We start from the raw sequence: 18,164 nt of genomic DNA, 5'->3' as shown, positions 1-18,164 counted from the left end.
GTGAGACAATCTATTACACACAACCTGTTTTATTAGCCTTTAACAGATTATCAGTGTTCTTATTGAAACCAAACAGTTTTTCAGAAATCAAGAACAATGAAACCCAGAACAGCAAGCTTCAACTTTAAGCAATTTGTTTAAGGTTCAATTAATAGCATTGACAGTTTCTTAAGCAGCCTATCACAGTCAGTCTGTTCAAATGGTTTTTAGCAGATTGTATACGTTCTTATCAGATTCAAACACCTTTTTCAGAAATCAAGAACAGTATGCACAGTGCCCAGAAAGAACAGATTTATTTTCAATTGAACAGATTTATTTCTTTGCTGTTTTATCAATTATGCAGAAACGAAATTGCAGAGAGAGAGAGAGAATGAACACAAGCAATTATACTGGTTCACTCAACCTGAGCTACATCCAGTCTTCACCAACAACAGGTGGAATTCACTAACACACAGTACAATCAAGTACACTTCCCACTGTTCTTGAAACCTACAAGAACTTAGGTACTCTTGCTGAAAAAACCTATTTCAGCACTCACACACACACATCCACTCTCCAAGAACACCTATCAAGAAGAGGATTCAACCAAACTATTACAAGTAATAAGAAGTGAAACGACTACACCTAATTGAGGTAACAAAGATCAGCCTTAAACCAGTAGGCAAGATTGCTAGAACAGTAGCTGCACCTCACACCAAGCTTTTGGAACCAAACCAAGAACAAGCACTTTGTGATTTTCGAAATCTTTGAAGAACAAATGCTAATCCTTGAAAACACTTAACTCTCTGCTGTCAAAACTTGCTTTTGCAAATGTATAAACTGTTTGAATCGTTATTGAACTCAGAAAACAAGTTTGCATTTTATAGAAAGCCAGCTTATAACAGATTTTTGAAAAACAGTTAAAGCTGTTATAAAATGAACAGATTGAAAATAAAATGAACAGATTTATTTTCAAAAAGCAGTTAGAGAATCTGTTAAGTGAGGAGACTTAGTCAACCATTCTGGTGCAGAGATAAAACTGAAAACGTTTAAGCTTGTCATGGCACCAGAGAGAAAAAGAATCTATTCATTTACAGATGAACAGATTTATTTTTCAAAACGAAAACAGAGAAAGTTTAACTATTTGAAACTCAGTCGTTTTGAAAAGAAGAAGACTTAGTCAAAATACCTGATGCACAAAATCAAATTTTTACAAGACTTTAGCCAAGGCATCAGTGAAGAAAATGAATCTGTTTATTTAGAAAAGAACAGATTTATTTTTATGCAGTAAAACGTGTTTTTGTGTAAAACATGTGAAAAACAATTTTAGAAAACTTATGCTTGTTCTTAACACATGGCCAGTGGTTATGAGGTGAGTTACTCAGCAAAAAGCTACTCTTAGACAACCTCTAAGCACTAACTAAGACATACTTAAAGCAAAGCACAAATACATGGAAAGTACATAAATGTCTTCATCAAACACTACATATAAGTCTTCATCAAACACAATCTTGAAGGGGGCAACAACCATCTTCAACAAAAAGGACGATTCAACCAGTTGTTACATGCTTCTATTGAATGAAGAAAGGTCACTCTATCAGGTACTGCAGGTTTCGTAAATCCCTGATGCCTAAAGGCATCTTTAAATGGATTCCTAGATGTATTGTTGGTTCAAAAGACAAATATAACACAGAAGGTCCCAAAAATTTTAAGGGATCAAATCTTGTAATTTGACAAAGTTTTGTTTTGCGAAATTCTGACTTTGCTTGAAGGTTCAGTAAGAACAGGACATCAAGATGATTTTTGTACATGCCAAACTCCAGTGCTGATTTCATGAACTACCTATATTTGTGTAATCTAAAATCTAAGAATAAAATTCTTATTCTTTGTTAAAAAAAGTTTCCTAAATTCAATTCAGTGGTTATACTCTATGTCTAATTTGTAATTACTGTGTGTTCCATCTATTCCTTATAGAATTGATATCTTGTAAACATGATAAGCAATAATGATTGTATACAACATGTGAAATTGAAAATCTGTTTGTTTTTTCATCATTGCAGAAATTCAACCGATTGTTTCCTCGAAACAATCGATTGTTTTCTCTCTGACAAACACTGGGCAAATATGTTTTTTAAATTTTAAATTTTGATTTGTGATTTTGTTCAACCCAGTGACGTGTATGGTCAAAATTGTATTAATTGCATGTTTGAATACAATTTAACTCTGTTGCATCTGCTATTAATAGATCAGATTCCTCTAAATCTTGAAAATCAAAATTGCCTTTAATGTTTGGTCAAAATCACATGTGAATCTGTACCTTTCTGATTTGACTGACAATGTCAGCTTTATGGTTCAAATTTGATTCGTTTTTCTGTTTAAAAACATCTCTCTTTGTGCCATCTTTGACCATGAACTCTGGCTATATAAGGAAATGCAATTAGTTGTTATCTCTCACACCTACAATTTGCTTTTTTCTTCTCTTCTCTGTTTTAAGCTTTTTTCTGCAGTGTGCCAAAGCTTGTGTTCTGAGTTTTTGAAATGGATGGAACTCCTCCCTCAGCTAAGAGAATGAAATCCAAGGGTGTTAAGAGCAGTGGAAAACTAGAAGGTTGGTTTTCAGGTGATGTTGATCTCATAAACAAGTATCTACTTGAAACAAGTAGAAAGAGTGTGAAGACACCCAAGGTGGTCTTCTTCACTTGGATGAAACAACAAAAGCTGGATTCTGTGAGAAGTATTCTCAAGGAGAAAAGATTGAAAAGATTCCTAGAGCTCACTGGCAACATATATCCAGATTTGGTGAAGGTATTTTACACAAACCTTCAATTTAATGGTGACTCACTTGTTTCACATGTAAAAGATGTAGATATGGTCATCACAAGTGATGTATGGTCCTGCTCTGACTGGGCTAAAATCCTATGGACTGAGGATCAATAGAGGAAACCTTGGAGTTGTTGAAGAGTTCAACAAAATATAGTTCTACAAAGGATGTCTCAAGAATCCCCACTCTAAAGTGAGGAATTTTTCACTTGGTGGACTAAAGCTTGATGAAAGGCTTGTGGCTTTCATAGTTTCATGGATCCTCACACCTAGGGGGATCAATCATTCAACTCTCTCTAAAGAAGATCTGATGATCTATTGTATCATGAACAAAGTGAAGATCAACTGGATTTCACACAATCAAAGAACACATGCAAAAATCCATGAAGTTATGTGATTTTCATTATATATCCCTATGCTATTTTGATCTCTAAGTTTCTTCATTATTTTGAAGTGAATATAGAAGGAGAGCTAGCTGAGGTAATCAAGCCCTCCAGTGAGATCAATAGTGGATCCCTAAGTAAGATGGGATTTACTAACATTGGTGGAAGATGGGCAAGCAAGGATGGTGATCAAGATGGCCCAAGTGGAACGAATGAAGATGATGAACCTGAGGAGGCAGCAATGCAAGATGAACCAGCTACTGCAACTCAAGAGGATGATCACAATGAAACCACCATGGGAGAAAGGATGACTACAATGTCACCTTTTGAAAGGCTGATGATTAATCGTATGGACACCTTTGCTGACAATCAAACGAACCTCTATGACATGTGTGAATCAAGGTTTAGCAACATGGATATACGCTTTTCAACACTAGATGAGCAAATTGAAGAAGTCTAGAGACAGATTTTGGAGCTACAATTTGAAAGGGAGGATAGTCCTTCATTCTAGTTCATTGCTTTTAAATTTCTTTTTCCTTATGTTTTTTTTCCTACCATTTGTCTATTTGATGAGACAAATAGGGGGAGAAGTATTGGTCTGTAATGTTAATGTTCTATAATAACACTTATTCAGGTTTGAACATTGATATTTGAAACTTCTTTAACTGGTTTAAATTTGAGTTTTGTTAAACTGTTAAAACTCTGATTTACAAAATTTTAACCGGTTATTCTTGCGAAATAACCGATTGTTTATCTGTTTTGCACCTATGTATGTGTGCTGGTTTCTCATCTGATTTTGCTGGTGTTCCTTCTGGAAATCACCTAGTGAGAACTAGTTTCTGGTGCTTATCTGTTTTGGATTAGATTACCCTGTGTTTGCTCAATGAATGCAGGATTCAACAGATTCTAAACAAAGAACATTCCTAAAATTATCCCAAGGATTTGTCTCTATCAAATAGAGGGAGATTGTTGAAGATGGGAGCTTTGATGTTTCAAATCCACATGAAGCCTGAAGTTGTGCTGCTTTCTGGGTTTGGGTTTAGATTAAGCTGTTTAGAATCTTTGTTAAGATCAGTCATTGAAGCCTACACAAAGCTTGATTAAATCTATTTTAAGAAATTAAGTGTTTTTTCCAAGCAAAGGGAAAACAACCGGTTGATTTGTTGAAATAATCGGTTGTTTGTCACTTAGCTGGCTGGAAGTTTTGAAATCGCTTGTTGAATTAGTTGTGTAACTGCTTGACTCATTCAACCGGTTAAATCGTGGTTTCAACCGTTTAATCGTGGTTTCAACCGGTTAATCGTGGTTTCAACCGGTTAAATGTGTATTTTCATAACAATTTTTTGAAAACTTGTTTTAACTGATTCAGTTGTTCAAATCTGCCTTAAACAAATACCTTTCAAAGGCTATAAATAATGTTTTCATTCATATCAAAATACACAACAAATACGACAAGTATTGATTCAGATTTGAGAAAGAGATTTGGTTTTTGAAAGTGTTTTCAAAAAGAGCAAGAGTGCTTTCAAGCTTTGCTGTGGTGACAAGTGCTGATAATAAGATCTCTGGTTCTGTAATTCCAGGTGTTTTCTATCCTTACTTAGTGTCTTGTAATTGTACTTCTTTTACATACTGTTTGTGTTTGAAATCCTGTAAAGACAGATGTTGTTTTGTCTTGAGGTGTTAAGTTTTGCAAAAGGGGCGAGTAGACTTTTTGGGATTCAAAGTCACCTCTTTGTGGTGTGTGTTTGTAATCTGTGTTGATTACTAGTGGAAACTCAGAGGTTTGTCTGAGAACTAGATGTAGCTCAGGGATTGAATGAACCAATATAAACCTTGTGTGTAAATCTCTCTTTCTCTCAAACTCTCAAACTATTTGATATTTTCGCTGCTATAAACAACCGATTAAAACGGAGTTTTAACCGATTAAAATTTTGATATTTGTTTTTGTTGGATTGTTTGATTGCCTTCCTGAAGTGTTTATCTGAGTTGTTTGTTAAAGATTCATTCTGAACCAAGTATTTGCGAAAATCTTTCAGTTCTTACACAAAATGTCATCATTGGAATACGTCAAGACATAGACACCTTACAAGCTCAACATCAAACCGAGATGCAGAACCTCCGACAACAACATCATGAGGAGATCCATGTTATTCGGCATGAGATGCAGTAAAATCGAATAATTCAGAGATTGAATCATCAACCAACGTCCGAGCAGGAAGGCGAGTCTCATCCAACTTGTCATAAAGAATAATGGCAAATTTCAAATATGCCTAATCACAGTCAACGCTAGGAGGTCCCTATAGTCACATCGGATGTTTGGACATCTACTCATGTTACTCAACTACATCAGTAAACGCTTTTTAAAGATAAAATCGTGACGAAGTTTCAAGCTTCAAAGTGGACAATACTCTCATATTTGATGATGGATCCTAATAATATCATCTCAACGAATTTGAAGTCGGAACATTAATGATATTATTATTTAAAGAACAAAACTCTTAAATAAGAAAAGAAGACATAAAAAGTAACTGTATATAAATTTTGTTTTAACCATCGTAGTAAAACATAAAAAGTAACTTACAATCTCGTTATTTGATCATTTTGTCCCTTTTACGACGGTCTATCTAAATCCAACGTATTACTATTTTAAGTAATGTAAAAATTATACACTTTCTATAGATACTATAGCCAACATAATAAATCCAGAAGACCAAATATAATAAATTCAAACCGATATAATAAGTATTGGTTACATTAGCGAATTGCTTAAAATAAAAACGTTGTATTAGGCAAAATACAATAACAAATCAAGAGAAACTGCTAGCTGTCGTCTTTTATTTCCTCGAGAAACATACTAATCCAACACTAACTACATAATATCTTAATTAGTGTGTTTGCACAAGCTGCACTTTGATTTGATAAATTAAAAAACCAACAAGAAAACCATTATCGGCTTTTATTTAATGCTGGATTCACTCACTGAGGGATCTTATTGAGCTTACAGTACGCATAATCCTTGTATTTCTTAGTCTTGTATTTTGGTGGATTATCTTGGTTAACCAACTTTGGGTGAGGACCAACCTCACCCTCTGCTTTGGGTTCTATGAACACTGGCCATGACATTCTTGTCTTCTCTTTGTTCACTGTTGTTCTGTGGAAAACTGCCTTGTATTTTCCATTGCTCAGGATCTATACCACCATGAAATAAACTATTAGTTTGAACTGAAATGGACTTATGAAAAAATGTTAAGAAAATATAGCAATGTGGGAAGATATATATATACCTCCATTTGGTCACCAACGTGAATGACGAGGGCATTGGGGACATACTTAACATCGTACCATCGACCATTCCTAGAAGCTTGAAGGCCCTGGACATCATTGGGAACGAGAATGGTGAGGTAGGACATGTCTGTGTGCGGTGGCACACCCAGGACCAGATCAGGACAGGGACAAGGTGGGTAATAATTTATTTTCAAAAGGTAATGCATTTCTTCTTCATTTGCCACTTCCTTTAGCTCATCTTCTTCAAGCCCCAACCCTATTGACATACTTTTCAACAATTTATCCACCACCCCACGTAGGTACTTGCAGTATTCCTCGTTCACTTCCCTGAAAATTAAATCTCCTATTCTTCAAATTCTTCACTATTATTTCATTCACACAATATATCTCACTCTAACTTTTCCTTTACACATCTAGATTTTTCGCTTTTTCACTCTCTAATAACTCATCACTGCAACCACATCTTTTTAGGTTTAAATCATTTTCAACTGAGTCATTTAATATATTAAGTTTTCAGCCAGAGCAAATATAATTATAGAATTAGAAATATTATAAAGCATCTAAAACGACAAATGTAACTTGGATTATTAATATTTTTTTTTATATATAAAAACTTTCAATATTAGATGTTATGTAATTTAGGCTAACATATGTAACAACAATCATCACATAAAAAAAATATTATTAAAAAAATATAAAAATACAAAAAATTAGATGAATTTTTTTCTTAGTTTTGCTTTAAAAGAAGTTATTTGTTGCGTTTTTTTTTTAGTTCAAATTCTCAAATGTATTTGATTAGACTAGTTTTGAGAATTTTTCTTTTTATAAGTTTGATTTAATGTCGTTTTTATTTATTTTTATGTAAATGACACGCGTGTTAACAATAATAAATTTTATAAAAAAGGAAAGATAAGGATAAATTGACACTCATAAAATAAAAAGCATTCACCTAACATCCATAACTAATAATCTTTTAATAATATTTATTTTATTTTTAATTTAAAATTTTAATATATATATTATATTATTAAAATAGGTTATTAAGTGTTTTTTTTAAAAAAAAGTGATGATTATACATTGACACTCACTAAATAAATAAAAAATCACTTAACATCCATAAATAATAATTTTTTTATTTTTTAATTTAAAATTCTAATATACATTATTATATTATTAAGTGAATGTTATTTTTTAAAAGATGTCAAAGAAACATTTAAAAAAAAAAAGACAATTTGATTTGGTTATGATGATTTGATGAAAGCATTAGGCATTCAACAATTAATTTCCAAATATATTGAACTAAATGCTCAATACTGTAACATTAAATTTAGAAATAGGAGTATCATCACTACAAGAAAATCATGAAATAGAAACCAATTTTTAGAAACTAAAATAATTAGTTGCAATAGTAACTAAATTAGAGACCATTTTATAAACTAAAAAAAAAATTGGTTTCTAAATTAGTTTCTATTATTTTATATTATTGTTAAATAGTTTCTAAATTGGTATCTAATTAGCAACCAATGTTTTATCTATCAATTATTTAGTTTCTAAATTTAGTCTCTAAAACCTTGGTTGCTAATTAGAGACCAATTTAGAAACTATTTAACAATAATATAAAATAATAGAAACTAATTTAAAAACCAATTTTTGTTTTAGTTTCTAAAATGGTCTCTAATTTAGTTACTATTACAATTAATTATTTTGGTCTCTAAAAATTGGTTTCTATTTCATCATTTTCTTGTAGTGCATGTAGATGGGCCAAAATTTATTTGTGCATTGAATTAAGAACCAAACAGCCCCCACCGTACCTCAACCTCTCCATGTGCGTGCACATGCCATGAACCTCCCAAACCCAAACAGACGTGTTTCTATGTTTCACCACAAATCTATGTTTGATAGAAAAAATAAATGCAGTTCTAGTTTGTTTTAGAAGTGAATAGATAGATCTACAGTGTAAAAGAATTTAACTTTATTAAGCTTTGTAATAAATAACAACCTTTTTAAGTTAATATTAATATTTTTTATTAATAATGTAAAAAAATTACATCAACTACAAATTATACTCTTTTTACTAATAAAATAGGAAAAAAATAAATTGAAAGCAGTTAAAAAGAGAATCTCCTTATAGATTATTATTAAGAAAATAATCAAAGAGAACGCATAGTTTCCATATCATGAGAAAATTTGAATTAAGTTCTTTAAGGATTTTTTATGTTTCAATTAAAATTAAAAATTTATAATATATACATGAAGAATGAAAAATAAATAAAAGTAACATGTTTAAGAAGTAAAATATATAGATTATTTTAAGTGAAAAAGTGATAAGTAAAATTTGTTTGTGATAAAATGTAAATAAATAATTAAAGCTTAGATAATGTTGAAAGTAACCTGTAAGAAGGAGGGTTCTTGGGCCAAAAACGGTAGTTGATGGAGGAAGGTGGCCACACAATGTGGAACAAATGATCAACCCACCCTTTCTTGCCATTGGCCTCCTTTTGAAGCTTTGTGCCATAACCTTCCAAAGAATCAGAGCCAGCAGGCTTAGCAATCAACTCTTTTTCTTCTTGGGGCAATTCAAAGAACTCTTTTCCCACACTTTGCAACTTGCTTATAACATGGCTAGGAATCTCATGGTTCACAATTTGGAACATGCCCCACTCCCTACAAGCCTCCACAATCTCATGCAACACTTTCTCTTCATTTGGGTTACTAAAATCAATGATTGGCACCTCAAGGTTCACCCCTTGGACGGTTGTCATGCCCGGTTGCTCTGTTTCCCCCCTAACAAACATGGCTGGGATTGCAGCACCATTGGCTTCTGAAGCAACTTGTTGCACCCTTAGCACCTCCATGCTTCTCTTTGCTTCTTTGATTATAGTATCAAGCTTCTTTTGCTCCCTCTCTAGTTTATAGCAACTCAAAATACTACCTAATATTTTACCAATTCCTCATTAACAATAAATGGTTTCGGAAATGATCTAACTGTGTTGCTCATCACCGCACGTTACGTACCACCAACATGTTGTCACTGCAATCAATGACATTACAAATAATGCTTGCCACTGCCACGTGTCATGCCTTTTTATTCATCCAATCAAACTATCTTCTCTATGCACTCTAAATAAATTACCTTATCAAATTAGTTTCTTCTATCTATTATCACGTCTCAAAAATATAATTAAAACATCACTATTAATTTTGTGGAAATCAGTATTTAACCCTCTAGATTTTAATTTTAATTTAATTTAATATCTCACTTACACCTAAACAATTTGAACTTTAACGATATTCTTGTTTTAAATTTTACTGTATTTTAAAAGGGCACATAGAATTTAAATTTCATTCTATTTAATACATAAATCAACATTGACCTCGGAGTATGTGGCTATTTATAAAAGATTATTTGACCTTATAAGTAAAAAGCACTCCTCTAACAACTCTTTATAATAATATTTTAAATTAAACAATAAATCAAATACAATTGAAATATTAAATTATTAAGTGAGATCTAAAATAGTTACACTTCCGAGATCAATCTTGATTTTAAGAATTAAATAGAATGAAATTTAAATTCTAAGACGGTAAGGTTGATGAATCTAGAAGATATTTAATTTGTCAACTCTGAAAAAAAATAAAAGAAAGGTTGCGTTAACAGGGAGGAAGGGAAGTGCATGGAGAAAGATGAAGTTCATGGTTAAAAAATTCAAAACATTTTAATTCACTTCATTGTCATTAATGCGAGTGTTTAATATAATGGATTATATTACAAACCCACTATATATATATATTATAATTTTGTTTGTAATGAATTATATTATTTTTTGGAAATCTTTCTAATATTAGAAGAAAAAAGTTACCGTTGAAAAATCTTCTTTCTTTTATGTTTTTAATTTTTTATGATTTTTATTTTATTTTATTATCTTTCCATACTTGGGAAGAAGGTAGATATTTGAAATGATAAGATCCACACAAATTTGGAATGGTAAATGAAATAGATATATTTTCTTTACAATGTAAGATAAATGTAGAGATGGATGAATGTGTTTATTGGTGGTTGTTGAGATGGACGGTTGTGGTGTTGCCACGGCAGCTTGTTTCTAGAATATGGTGATGGACATAACTGTGTCCAACTGACATGCCAAGATTATGACATTAGTATGGCCTCGCCTGACTCACCGGTGTCAATTTTATACTCACAAGTTCCAACCAACCATGTATTATTTATAAAGTTTTTTTATTAAGTAAAATTAGTTTTTATTTTTAATTTAAACTTTAGATTTTTTTAATATTTATAATAAAAAAATTATTAAAATAAATTATTAATAGTCTATGACAAACGAGTTTTTAATATATTATATTATAATATTATGTTAATTATGAATAAGTATAAAATATTTTAATATTATATTTTACGTTAAAAAGTTTATTTGTGATTAAAATATCTGATTAATAATTTTTTTTAATAATTTTGTATTATAATAGTTAAGAGATTTAAAGTTTGGATTTAAAAGAAAATTAATTTGTAACTATTTATAACTTTAAATATTTTTAGTTGAAATTTTATCATAAATTTTATTGTATTAATTTGTAAACTATTTTTATCAAACTATTTTAGTATTAATGGATGTTGTTATTATTACCTTTTTTGTCTTTTTAATCGACCAATCAATTTATTTATTGTCTCTCTAATCTTTTTAATTATGGGTTAATTTAGTTTTATATAAAAACAATTGACCAATCAGCTAAAAAATATTAAAAAAACAAATTAATCCATGAGTTAGAAATATATTATTTTATTATATTTCATTGAGGATAAAATAAAATAGTATAATTTTTATATAAAATCAAATAGCATAATTTTTATAAAATAGCTGAAGATAAAGAAGATTACTTTTTGTGTGCAAAGCTTTAACTTTTGACATTGATTGATTTTCAATTGAGACCCATATCCACCAGCACACAGTTTCAAAATCAAGAGGGACAAGGATGAGATCCATCTGTCATTAAAAGATAACAAATAATTCTCTCCCGTGGGGTTCGCCAAAAATTTAAGGAGGACAAATTTAAAATTGCTTTGATACTAAAAATGACTTTAATTAAAATAAACTTTAAATTTAATTTAATTTTTTAAGACAAATAAAATTTCTATCTATTTACATATTATAAAATATTTTAATTTTATAATTTATGTATGATTTTCAACATTTTTCATCTTTTTGGTTTATTATTTCTCTTTAGTGTTGATATAAAAGTTATCCATTATGATCTAAATAAGTGAGCATGCATCAAAGTTCAAACTAAAGTATCTTTTAATCATTAAAATTCTAAAAAAAAAAATCTCAATTATAATGATATAAAATTGTGAATTACCATGTTACTTTTTTTAAAAAAAAATCTTTAAATAAGAAATTAGTTACTCGAGTTATTAATATTATTAGAGTTGTTTTATAAAATCATTAAATTGAAAAAAATGGAAGAGATGATAATATTAACTCAGTAAACATATAATAGCTCTCTTAAATGTAAATGGTATTGGACTATTAAAATTGAAATATACTTACCAGTAAGTTTGATTATGTGATCACTCTGATAATCACTCTTTGTACGAGATTTTGGATGGTTTTCTTTCTTACCTAATAATACAAGAAAATCTTCTCCTTTCACTGTTTTCTTCTACCTTTTTCTTGAAGCCTTCAGTTAGAAGATTCAAGAAACCCACCTCAGATTTAAAGGTAATGGAAGGTTGTATGCTTAATTAATATACACAGATAATATTTTTTTCACTTATCATTTAATACCCTTTTTCTACCAAGGTTTCTTTCTCATTTTGGTTAAATCATGTTTCTTTCCTCTTTGCTAAACCATGCTTCTTTCATGTGTATTTCCTTCCATTTTATATTAAGAAGGTCATCTTTTTTACCATTTTTACTTAATGATTCTTGCATGGCCACCATTTTTGGAAAGTATGACATGAAAATTTAATTTAATGCATGCATTTCTCCAAAGGTTGAGGAACTTCTGATGTTTTTGGGAAATTCTTCTTTAGTAGATTTTAAATAGATTAGGATTTCTTTGGTGTATATCGTATATAATAAAATAATATATCTATCAGATAAAATATATATATATATAGAAAATAACACGATAATGTATATTATACTCAGAGTTTATTACATACATGATATAAAAAATTAAATAAAATTAGGACATAATATAAATTATTTTTAAATAAGAATTTATTTATTTTTTAAAAGTTAAAGTTAAATTTAAATTTTTTATCAATTATGAAATTATTAACAGATAAATTTTAACTAAATTATATACATTTATATTTTATTTATATAAATAATTTTCATATTATGAAAAATTAAATAATATTTTAAATTATAATTAATAATTTTCAAAATATTTAAACTTATTATTTAATTTAATAGTATAATAAATAATAAAAATTAAATTTATGTCATAATAGTTATAAATATAAATACATATAATGTAAATATATTGAATAAAAAATTATGATATATATTTCATATAAATTAATTAACAAAATTATACAAAATTTTATTTTATTTATCTATATAGTTAATTTTTTAAATTATAAAAAAATGATATAATTTTTTTTTAAATTAATATTATGATGCAGTATTTTTAAAAAAAATATATATTTTAATAAAAAAATTATATTAATATAATATATAATTCTATGTGTAAATATGGTATAGGGAGAGGATGAGACAACTTCTTCTATAATTTTAAACATAAATTCAAGTTCGCACTTTAGATAAGAAATACACTAAATAATAAAATAAAACAAAAAATAATATAATATCATCGTATCATTTTGGATCAAATTGTTATTATCGGTTGACTTTCTTGTCGGTTGATCTTGGCGACAAGTTCTAGTCCTGGTCCGCCTCTTCTAGAATCTGTCCAACGTCTTATTGCACTAAAATGCGGCTCCGCAAAAAACAGAGGAGGTTCTACCTATTGATTACACTCTGACGATCAAGTCAGTAAGAACTTACTAGAATTTAATAAGTATTCAGTTTCAGTATCTGAAACAATGTACCTTTACCTGAGGTCTCACTAATACTAAAAAAAGAAAAGGATACACTTTATTTAGTGCGGCTTTTGTGCTACCCGTTTTCGTAAAAAACGCGGTGACATTTTTGAAATTATTTTGATTTACGAATGCGGTTATTTGAATAACCGCATTCGTAAATCAAAATTCTTTGATTTACGAATGCGGTTTTACCTTTAACCGCATTCGTAAATCCTTTTTTACCCTAAATTTTGAAGCGCGCTACACACAATTTCAAACTTTATTTCTCGTCTTTGCCTTCGTTTCGCGTTCGCACTCTGAGTTCGTCTCCTTCTGCTGCATCTGCATTCCATTTGTACAATGTAAGGTTCTTGAACTCTCTTTCTTCCTCTTCATCTTCACAAATATATGCATAAATGTTTTTCGTTTTTCTTATATATGTTTTTTTCCTTGCATTGGTGGTCTCGAAGCACTGTTTCGTTGGCTGACATTCGTTTTTCTTACATTGTTTGGTTTCTCGCATTGCTCAGTACTCTTTCATTGTCTTCGTGGTTTCTTGGATTTTTTTGTTTGCTCCGTTGCTGCTTCCCTGTCCGCCGTCGCTTCTGCTGCCGCCACCGTTATTGGCGCTCCCGTGACTCTTCATCAACGTTGGCTTCACACAAGATTGATGATGCTTTAAAATTTTTAATTTTTTTTTAATGATTTGGCATATACAAGTGCGATTAAAGCAAATAACAGCACTTGTAAATGGTATGTATAAATGCGGCTATATAGCCGCATTTATATTTCTTGATTTACAAGTGCGTGTTGATCAAAGGCGGCTATAAAGCCGCATTTATAAATTCGAAATAGCCGCATTTGTTTTATGTTTCTGCACTAGTGTCTCAAGCCCCTTTTATAGCTTATCTCTTGTAACAACTTTCTCTCATGAGAATCTAATCTCAACTGAAAACATACTCAACAGGAAAACACTCTGTTTACAGGCGCCTTCTTTCGAGGTGCTACAACCGAAAGGAATCTTATCTCTAAGGAGATCATAAAATAATAACAGAACAACCACCTGCCAACAAGGCACCAACTTATACACCAACATCAGGGGAATATTCTGCTTACGCGGGCACCCTACTCATGGTGCAACGTTATCCTTTGTCATGCATGCAACTTAATCACTATGTGCCCTAGAACACACGTACTTAAGTTAAAAGAAACATTTACTTGACCTAGGCACCACATGTACTATACGTACTAGGTTCAAAAATACCCTATACTAGTAGCCTTATACTAACGTATAAAAAGGTTATTTTAATTGTGCCACAACGGGCTTACCAATAAGACTTGGCCAAACTCATGACTTGCACCCTAGGTCCAATAGCTGAGCTGACCTACTCACCCCGTGCACCAAGCTCCAACTACTGAGCACCGAGCACTCTGTCCAGTACACAAGCCCCCCAGTCTCGAGCTGAGCTTGGCTAAGCGAAGAGGCTCTCGAGTGTTATGGTTGTTGATGTGACGGTTTCTCAGTGGATAGGTGTGGCGCGACGTGTGAAGCATTTCTGAAGTGACGTTTTGCCACGCTCAATCTCGAGCATACACGTGGCATAAAATCAACAACGAGATGACCCTACCGTTTCAAATTCCATCTTCGTATACACGTTCTTTCAAACCTCGTTCCACCTTCTCTGTCTCATTTCTACGTGAACTCAAAAACCTTTCTCTTCTACGTGCTTATCAAACTTCTCGCGCTCTCAGACTTCTCATCTTCAAAGCTTCTTCCTTTCGACCACAACAATATTTTCCTTTACACATTCCTATCATTGCGCATTCATCTCATCCATTATCCTACTTGATCATCCATCTGAGCATTCATTGTTGTATTTCCTGAGCTGGGGCTTTTATTTCTTGCTCATCTTTTCTATCGATGATGATTGATTATTTGTTGCTTGCATTGCATAACACACACACACACACACTCATTTTGCCTGCAACTTGCTTGCTCTGCCTGGACTAGACTTGTTCTTATATCATGCTTATGCTTGTGTTTTGGATTTACTTCTACAAATGAATTACAAAACCCTATACACCTAGGCACCCCAAAATCTTCTAGGAGAAACCTCTTATTACACCTCATCTGAGAGTATAATAGCCCTTAGGAAAAAGAAATGATTCAGTAAAGACAACGATAGAGTAAGAGTACTTCCTTACGGAGAGGATGAGCCAGTTTGTTGCGATGAATCCTCGAAACCAAATGGTCCATTTTACTTATTCTATGCCACTGTTTTAAAAAAAAGTCCTTTTGCGGCTTCCCTTGATCATTTTCGAAAAAGAACTTTTAACCGAGTTGAACTTGGCACCTGCCCGGCTACACCCAAATAAATGGGCATTTATTCGTGCCTTCTCTATCTTGTGCTCCTAGTTCGACTTTTCGCCAACTTTGAAAGTCTTTTTATACTTTTTTTAGGCCAAACGCTTATGTCGCCAACTATGGATCTCCTTCAACGGTATATCAGAAAGAGCCTTGCTTTCCCTATTCCAATCCTCATACAAAAACTTTAAAGGAAAATTCTTGAAACTTTGTAACAACAAGTGGAATCCAATCCCTTCTGGATGAGTTTTCCATATACTGGACCGAGAAACCATGATGGAGATCAAGCTCAAGAGAACATGGAGGCCAATCAACAAGATCAAGAAGAGGTAGAGGCACAAATGGAGGACGCCCATGGAGGTCAAAGCCCACCTCAAAGGCTTACAAGAAGCATGTTCAAAGCTTTAGGAGCTAAGAGACATTTATTTTTTCTTTTTGTAATTTCTTTAGTTGAAGGTGCTTAGAGGGAAACATTAGAAACCTCTATTGTTATAGCATCTTTTAGTCTTTAGTTAGGAGCTTTAGGGGGGGTGTTAGTAGATAGGTGTAGAAGTAGAATAGGAGGTGCCAAAGTGAAGGAAGGAGTCACACCTTCCTCATGCTTGGGTTTTGGCGCCGATTCTAGATGTCTCTTAGGAGGGAATTTTTGAATTTGTGTTGCTTGCATTTCAACACCTTAGGCTATAAATAGAGGTGCTCTCTTTGTAAAATTCAGATTGGAATTTATCTAAAGAAACTATACTCAAAATTGGAGTGAGCATTGGAGAGCTTTTGAGCCTTCTTCTCTAGTCTTATCTTGAAGGATTCATGGTGTCCTCAAGTGGCGGCAGCACACTCATCTAGGAGCAACCACACTTCTAGTGGCGTGATCATCCATCATTCATCCATCTTCATGAGCAATTCTCTTCTCCTTCCTTTCTTCTTTGTTAATTCCATGTCTTAGCTTGTTCCTTGTTGTTTTTGGTTCGGCAATTTCAGCTTAATTTTGTGTTGCTTCGGTTCTATCATCATGCTTTGCTTTTTTTCATCTTTCTTCTTCATTTTCCAGCTTTTTGTTCGGTTCAATTTAATTTTCAGCATTTAAATTCAGTTTGCTTAGCTTTTGTGCCTTTTTGTTCGGTTCAATTTGACAATAATTGGATCTTCTATATGAGTTTGTGTTTTGGCACTAGTTTTGGTGAGTTCTTGTTCATAGAACCTTGATCCATTTCTATGAGAAAGTGCCTAGCTCTTAACCAACTCAAGATGATTCCTAAGAATGTCAAGAATCATTCCAATTGTGCTAGTGGAATCACATCATGTGGTATCATGAGTTTAGGTGTGTTCTTGTTTAATTGTTGAGTTGTGTAGCACTTTATTTCAAGAGCTCTTTTAATTTCTTGCAATTTAAGTTTCTGTTTTAGGCTTATCTTGAGTTTACTTGCTGTTTTAATTCTTTTGCCTATCATATGTTTGAGTATTTTCCTTTTTGAATCATGTCAAGTTTTGTCTTAGTCATGTTATTCCATAATTGTCATTACTTCTAGTAGTACTTTTATTGTTTTTGATTGTTTCTTGCTTTAGTGTCATATAATTTTCTGAATTGATATTGATCCTTTGTACATTTTCTTTTTAGAATTGAGTTCATGCTTGTATTCTAGACCTATACAAGTTCCAATACATCATTTTCCATTATGTCTTTGCTAGTTCATAATTCTGTTTTTTATTCCTATTAGGATTCCTCTGTTTCTGAAAAAAGTGCTTACTGTTTTTTTCTTATTGCAATTGATTTACTCACTGGAAAATTCTGAAATTCTGGATTTGTGATATTCAAAGTGTTAGAAAAGAGTAGAAAAAAGAATCATTCAAAAATTCAAAGTACACAAAAAATGATAAATAATAAAAAAAAAAGTGTACAATTCTGCCGAAAAGAATACGGTAATCTGGCAGCGATTTTAAAAAATTTATCTCAATTAATTGGCTTACCGTTTTTAATTGATTCCAGTGCCATTATTTGAGTTAACATCTTGAAGTTTCTGTGGTTTAAATTTCATAATCCAGTTCGCTCTACATCATTCCAGTTAAATCAGTGAATATCAAGCACAGTTTGCATTAAAAAAAAAAAATTCCAGTAGCTAAATTTTTTGTTTTCTTCATCTACTCTAGTGCTTTTCCTTAAGTATTCTTTTGTGTGCCTACTTTTCTCATTGAGTTCTTTATTTTCTTGATTGTCTTTCATTCTTACTCTTTGAGTTTGTCTTAGATATAGTTTTCCTTTTGCAATTACCTTTCCTTGCTTATACCT

General features: G+C 31.5%; 1 protein-coding gene across 1 annotated transcript; it reads right to left on the bottom strand.

Annotated features, from left to right (window-relative positions):
• Positions 1–5,879: 5,879 nt before the first annotated feature.
• Positions 5,880–9,491, bottom strand: LOC137825641 (flavonol synthase/flavanone 3-hydroxylase). Its single transcript, XM_068631367.1, has 3 exons — positions 8,859–9,491; positions 6,467–6,794; positions 5,880–6,371 (listed from the first exon to the last, which is right to left on the bottom strand). Exons 1-3 carry the CDS (start codon positions 9,320–9,322, stop codon positions 6,159–6,161), a joined length of 1,005 nt encoding a protein of 334 aa, XP_068487468.1. The 5' UTR covers positions 9,323–9,491; the 3' UTR covers positions 5,880–6,158.
• Between the last annotated feature and the right edge of the window lie 8,673 nt (positions 9,492–18,164).

The sequence above is a fragment of the Phaseolus vulgaris genome, chromosome 8 (genome assembly GCF_000499845.2).
Source record: "Phaseolus vulgaris cultivar G19833 chromosome 8, P. vulgaris v2.0, whole genome shotgun sequence".
Classification (NCBI taxonomy): domain Eukaryota; kingdom Viridiplantae; phylum Streptophyta; class Magnoliopsida; order Fabales; family Fabaceae; genus Phaseolus; species Phaseolus vulgaris.
Note: the sequence above shows the minus strand (reverse complement) of the source record. Positions and strands in the feature narration are given on the sequence as shown.